The sequence below is a fragment of the Sinocyclocheilus anshuiensis genome, unplaced genomic scaffold, assembly GCF_001515605.1.
Source record: "Sinocyclocheilus anshuiensis isolate Anshui unplaced genomic scaffold, SAMN03320099.WGS_v1.1 scaffold2512, whole genome shotgun sequence".
NCBI classification, from domain to species: domain Eukaryota; kingdom Metazoa; phylum Chordata; class Actinopteri; order Cypriniformes; family Cyprinidae; genus Sinocyclocheilus; species Sinocyclocheilus anshuiensis.
The window spans coordinates 114,983-122,114 of record NW_015541014.1 but is presented as its reverse complement, the minus strand read 5'-3'; the positions used below and the strand labels follow the sequence as shown (position 1 = coordinate 122,114).

The window sequence follows — 7,132 nt, the reverse complement described above, 5'->3', positions numbered from 1 at the left end:
CTCTCCCTCTCTTTCTCTCTCTCTCTCGCTCTCTCTCTCTCTCTCTCTCTCTCTCTCTCTCTCTCTTTCTCTCTGTAGCATTCAGCGGGCAGCCCTGGTAATTCTTGAACACTATTACAAGGATTTCTCAGTTCACAACCCTGCCCTCCTGACGGCTGCAAAGTCCAGGGCAGCTAAACATCTGGCTGGGCTAAAAGTCTATAATGTAGATGGTGAGTTTAATCTGTGTAAAATCACTGTCTATTTCCTGATCTGACTCTTATTGTTCCAAGAAATTCTGAAATCATTTTGGAATGCCTATAGGAAAGGTATCAAAATTGAGTTGTCCTTAATATTTCATGAGAGCTGCTTCACAGATTATTGTCCTGAGAAAAAGTAATGCAACATGTCTCCTCTAGAGTATCAGAAAAGATCAGTGTCACAAACTGCCAATCAAATGTCAGATTTCAACATGAACCTTTCTCAGCACGAGATTATCTGAGAAATGCTATCCACATTAAATGTTAACCCTTTTAATCGGTAAACCTCAGTACAACTTGACATGAGGCTTTAATGAATTTCATTTAAAATGTCATTTTAAAGCATGGATTGAATCATAATACATTCATTGTTGGGTTGACTCACTGCTGTTAAAGGAATACCAAAATTCACACAAAAATTTACTCACCCTCAGGGCATCTAAGATGAATTCGTTTCTTCATCGAAACAGATTTGGAGAAATTTAGCATTACATCACTTGGTCACCAATGGATCTTCTGCAGTGAATGGTTGCCGTCAGAATGTCCAAACAGCTGATAAAAACATCACAACATTCTACAGGTAATCCCCATGACTTCAGTCCATCAGTTACCGTCTTGTGAAGTGAAAAGCTTTGTGTTTGTTAAAAAACAAATTCATCATTATGGCGTTTTATAATTCATAATAACACTTCCTCCAATAAAAACTCCATACGCTGTTGTCCTCTCACAAAATCAATTGACATATTTATTTAGAACTGTTATAGACTGTTTTCATTTGTAAACAGTGCTTCATCTGTATATATTTCTCTCCTGATTCAGACAAGGTGACTTTTTTACTAGAGAAAGCAGTATTATGGATAGAAGTGTTGTATTTTAGCCAGAAGGAATAGTTTGAAGTTAAAAACATCTTAATGATAGATTTGTTTATTAAAAACATGCAGCTTTTTGCTTCAAAAGATGTTGATTGATCAGCTGGAGTCATGGATTATTGTGATGTTTTTATCAGCTGTTTGGACTCTGATTCTGACGGCACCCATTCACTGCAGTGGATCCATTGGTGAGCAAGTGATGTAATGCCACATTTCTCCAAATCTGTTTTGATAAAGAAACAAACTAATCTACATGTTGGGTAGCCTGAGGCTAAGTAAATTTTAAACAAATTTTCATTTTTGGGTGAACTATTCCTTTAGCCTTTGTATAACAAATTACATATAGAGCATTATATCTAAAATCAATTTTGACTCATTTTTATTTTTTAATTATATATTTCAAGTATATTATTTTTTTATTTATTGTTTTTGTTTTGGATTTGACCAACCCTGCTCTTCTCCACTATATATAACCAATTGACTCAATTGGCTGTGAAGTAATATTGTTCTGAATTTATTAAATGTGTGTAGACGTACCAAAACAAACTTTTAATGCAGCAACCGTGTCAATCAGTCACCACCGACATCTAATGAATCTTCTGTAACGTTTCTTTCTGCAGAGTTTAAAGCCAAACTGAAAAGCTATCTTTTCGATTGTAAGTTCAGACTGTGTAATACATTCAGAAATCCTTTCACCGAGACACTGAATTGTCGAGTGCTCCACATGTCTTGGTTATCTGCTTGTGCATGCAGTCATTGTACACCGTGCACAAGGTCACAGACTCATCCAAAAAACAATTTGCATCAAGAAATCCTTCTACATGTCTTGACTACCATGAAGAAGACTCATCTCTGCACTTACTATGCTCTAAAAATCTGTCAAAAAAGTCAATAATTCTTACTCACCCCAGATCTCAAAAACACCCAGTCTCTCTCCATCGCTACCTCTCTCTTTTTTTTTGACATCTATGATGTGCTGTCAGCACAAGAAATGTACATACACCATGATGCAGAGTTGCATACTTGGGATCAGGATACCCCCTTAAGCACTCAAACCTTCCTTTGTGCCTGTGGCTATCGAACCAGGTCAGGAATGTGTGTGTATGAGTGTGCACGTATTTGAAAATCAGCAGTGTGTAGCTCTTTATGCTTTGCACAGATTGTCAGAGTATTAATAATGCAACACTAGGAAGAAACCCCCACCCCCACTCCCCCAAAACAAAAAAAAAATCAACCTGTTTTTCCAGGTTTCAAAGCTCTCTGAAATAGTCTACACTCAACTACATGTTTTTGTCTGTGTGTAAAATGTGTTTAGTATCTTGTTCCTCTTAATTCTCCTCTTTATTTTTATGTGTATGTACATTTTTGGTCTTTGTTATGTTCTTCACAAATAACAACTGAGGAAAGGGTGGTCTCAAGATTTTTTTATTGGTCCAATTTCAGTATAAGTGATTTCTGGAGGTGATTCTGTGAGCTACAGAAGAGTTCACAGACCTGCCCTGCTGCCAAGGAGAGTCAAGCTGTCCTTGTCATGCATTATTAATTATATCTGTGACCTGAATATGGATAAATATGCATAAATTATTCTGTTCACCACAGTATGCACACAGAGCTAATATGCATTATGTGTGATCATCATAATTCCACATAAAGATGTGATTGGCTGCCAGTGATCGTTTTGCAGTAGATATACCTTACTGTTCAAAAGTTTGGGGTTTTTAAAGATTTTTTTTAATGTTTTTGAAAGAAGTCTCTAATGCTCACCAAGGCTGCATTTATTTGATTTGAAACATACAGTAATATTTTGAAATATTATTACAATTTAAAATAACTGCTTTTCATTTGAATATATTTTAAAATGTAATTTACACCTGTGATGGCAAAGCTGAATTTTCAGCAGCCATTACTCCAGTCTTCAGTGTCACATAATCCTTCAGAAATTATTCTAATACACTGATTTGGTGCTCAAGAAGCATTTCTTATTATTACAAATGTTGAAAACAGTTGTGCTGCTTAATACTTTTGTGGAAACTATGATGGTTATTGGGGGGATTATTTAATGAATAGAAAGTTCAAAAGAAAGCATTTATTTGGAATATTAATCTTTTGTAACATGAATGTCTTGACTATCACTTTGATCTATTAAATACATCTGTGCTGAATAAAAGTATTATTTCTTTCAAAGAAAAAACATCTTACAGAACCCAAACTTATGAATGGCCTACCTGATAGGAAATAACCTGATGATAATATAAAAAAAAAAAGATTAGTGAATTATATTAATTATTAATCGTCGTAATTATGACTGCTGTTAAATTACACATTTACATGATAATCTGCAAAGGTATCTGTCTTTCTTGTAATACAGAACAATGTCAATGTGATTTTTTGTAGGGTTGTTTTTTTTTTTTTTTTTGAATTGCATCTGTTCTGTCCCATAATGCTAATCTTTCGCTTTCCAGGTGCTGGTAGCGATGCTGCAACCGCTCAGTCTCGGGCTAAAATAGCAGCTGCCGCCCGACAGAGAGACACCAGCCACAATGAGCTGTACTACGAGGAAGCAGAGCATGACAGAAGAGTCCGAAAGCGCAGAGCACGGTAAGAGAAACAATAGAGGGACAGAATTAGTGGAAAAACAATGTGATACAGAGCATGCAATTCAATTTAAGAATAAAGTTGTGGTTTCAATGAAAACTACTGCAGCTTAATATGCAACATTTCCGCCTTCTAGGCTGGTAGTGGCAGTAGAGGAGGCGTTCACACATGTTAGACGGCTGCAGGAGGAGGAGAAAAAGAAGCCGCCGGGAGATGAGATGGATCCACGTGAGGCAGCTCAGGCCATCTTCCCCTCCATGGCTCGAGCACTGCAGAAATACCTGCGCACCACCCGTCAGCAGCACTGCCACAGCATGGACAGCATTCAGGCCCACCTGGCATTCTGCATTACAAACAACATGACCCCAAAGGTGAGACAAACACAGACACAACATAGTGTGTGTGACATGAATCTAAACTTCTCCCATTTGACATCATCCAAAATGTCCTCAAATATATATGATTCAAGCACCTACAGTGGGTCGACATTCACATTACATGATTTGACTGATTTTTACATAGAAAGGGTGACAGCACACCGCATTAAAAGAAATGGTCATTCATTACGCAGCTTGCGTATTTTGCGTATAGGGAGGATCGGCTCTGGGAGTCACACTCAAAAAATATTTAGGTCTAAATTTAAGATTGAAGTATTTTAATTGTATATACAATTTACATCCATTTGGATTGCACAGTTTTAACGTAAACTAATAAACTTAACGTGATGCATATTTGTCAGTCATAGGTGAAACGGGTAAAAACAGATTTCTGCAATTGTACTAATAAACTGCATTTGTTTTAAATATATAATAACCAGGTTTATATACAGTATGTAGCTAACTTCAATAAATCCTATTGGTTTCAATCCCATACTCATAACTAATCAAATATTGCTAGCTATATTTTAACCATGTTAATATTTTTTTAACTGAATATATTTAATCGTTTTCATAATTTTCTCATAAACAGTTTAGTTTTCATAACAGATTTACACTCATCCTACGCAATTTGAATAAATGCATTTTGAAATTACGAGTATTTAAATCAAATAGATGGAAATAGTAATAAATATGCCATCATTTTTTGAGTGCAGAATTTTTACCTGTTTCTTAACCATTTCATTTATTTATGACTGACAAATATGCATCTTAAATTTAAGCCTAAATATTTTTTGATTGCATGGGCACTGTTACACAAGTGATTCTTTGACCTCTGTGTAAATGGGCAGATGTTCATCACTTCAAGTTATAACATCAACATAAACACTACTAAATATGAGTGTGTTGTACCACTAAATGTAACCTCTCATATAAACTAAATATTTACAAAAGACACCAATGAGGAATAACATTTGAAATTAAATTGAATTATATTTTATGAGTGTAATTATATGCAAATAACTAAGCTGTTGACTGTTTATTTTCCACACAACATCCATTTTAACTTTAAAATTCACTCATTTACTACGTACATTTTCAGCAGAAATAGAATGTTTTAAAATATGATAGTGAAAACAGACTTTGAAAGCTTTCAAAATCTTACCGTTAACGATGACATCATAGAGTGGTGCAGCCGTGATGTCTAATGCAAGAAGACTAATTCACCATCGGTTGCCTCAAGATTTTCCTGTGGGTTTTTTTAAATAGGTCTTTCAATTTCAATGAGTAAAGCAAGGTGGTAAATATAAATTCATGCTACTTGGACATTTTGAACCTAAATTACACACACCCATACTGAAAATGTGACTTTTGAAGCATACATCTGTAAATTGTGATTGTTTCTCATTTCAACTGATCTGTCTGTACTATACATTACTATCAAAGTCTCTTGTTACATCCGAATATGCCTAAATCCATACTATAGTAGGTGAAAAATGAAAAGAGTAGTATGAAATTAGTATATCTGAATCCATAGTATTTGTACAGCAGTAGGTGAAAAGAATGCGGATGACCTACTACTTGCACATTCAATGGATAATTTACTATCCTATGAGGCCACAAGAGAGGATTTGTGAATGGCAGTGAAGCGACGTAATTTATATTGGTAGGTCATGTGACAGTAACAACATGGGGCATGTAGTATGTATGAATTTCATTCATACTACTGATATACATACTATAAAGAACATACTATTTAAACATGCACAACGTAAGTTTCAAAGCAAATATAATACCTACAGTATTTATTATTCATCCTTATTTCTGTAGCGTTGTATACAATACAGACTGTGTCAAAGCAGCTTCACATTGAAAAACAGGAAAATAACAGAATCAATCATGGAAACTCAACTATGGAGACGATTCAAATTCTACTGTAAAACTGCTCTAAAAAAACAATAGTGTCATTATTTAGCTCAAGTCAATTCAGTGTTGATTCAGTTCAGATCAATAAGAAATGTGTTAAGTTTCGTTATAAGCAATTCTCCAAAAGGCAGGAATGTAGTTTGTTATTTAGCTCGAGTCAGTTCAATGTTGATTTAATTCAGTTCTATAAGTGTTGATTTTGCAAGATGCGACTCAAAAGAAGTCAATAGTGCCATCATCCAGCTTAATTTAGTTCAAGTTTGGTGTCAGTGCCATCATCTTGATACATTTCTGAAAGTTAAGTGTCTTTCCGACCCCAACTAAGCACGCCAAAAGATAGCAGTGGCAAGGAACCCAAACTCCATCAGGTGACAGAAATAGAGGAGAAACTAGGCTCAGTCGGGAGACAATTTTTCTTCTAACCTAAACGAACGAACACGGTGTGATATTATGATGTGATACAATTTCAGACGCAGCTTATGCCTCACTATTTAATTATTTACTCAAAACTTTCCTTACTGGTATTTTATGAAAATTCAAATCAGTTCTTTTTGATCTTGAAAAAATAAAACATTTCCAGTCCTAAATATTACACACAACTTCTAATCAGATCAGATAACTGTAGAATACTAGCAGACATCAGTGAACAGACATGGGTGCTGTTGTTCCCTGCTAGGCATTTCTGGAGAGCTATCTGATGACTGGGCCCACACTCCAGTACACGAGAGAGTGCTGGCAGACCCGGCAGTGGACGCTGGTCTGCGAAGCGTCGGTCACCAGTCCAGTCCGTCACGGCTCTGAATTCCAGCTCAAATCATCTGACTTCAGCTTAGTGGTCACCAGCAAAGCTATCCCTCACCTCAAACTCAGTGAGGAGTACGTCCACCCCAAGTCCCACAAGTTTGTACTACAGCTACAGTCGGAGACCTCTGTCTGATGGATTCAGTTGCTTTTGTCTGTTTGGTTTTCTACACTTGTAAATTTCGGACTACTACTATTTTGTTTTAAATTCTTTTTCACTTTTCCACAGTTTATAAATGGCATTTTACATAATTGATGTATTTTGATACAATATTTGTTATTACCAAGAACAGAAGAGGAAAAAAAACATTTATATATATATATA

General features: G+C 35.6%; 1 protein-coding gene across 3 annotated transcripts in view; it reads left to right on the top strand.

Moving 5' to 3' along the window:
* LOC107690494 (vang-like protein 1) overlaps positions 1 to 7,094 on the top strand; it is a 27,852-nt gene extending 20,758 nt beyond the window's left edge. For 2 of the 3 annotated variants that reach the window (XM_016488853.1, XM_016488852.1), the window contains exons 6-10: positions 79 to 212; positions 1,729 to 1,764; positions 3,571 to 3,706; positions 3,840 to 4,074; positions 6,683 to 7,094. In XM_016488853.1, the coding sequence (XP_016344339.1) occupies positions 79 to 212; positions 1,729 to 1,764; positions 3,571 to 3,706; positions 3,840 to 4,074; positions 6,683 to 6,943 (802 nt within the window). In that variant the 3' untranslated portion in view covers positions 6,944 to 7,094. The remainder of the gene's footprint in view (positions 1 to 78; positions 213 to 1,728; positions 1,765 to 3,570; positions 3,707 to 3,839; positions 4,075 to 6,682) is intronic. The other variant, XM_016488854.1, reaches the window with a different exon arrangement.
* Positions 7,095 to 7,132: the final 38 nt, after the last annotated feature.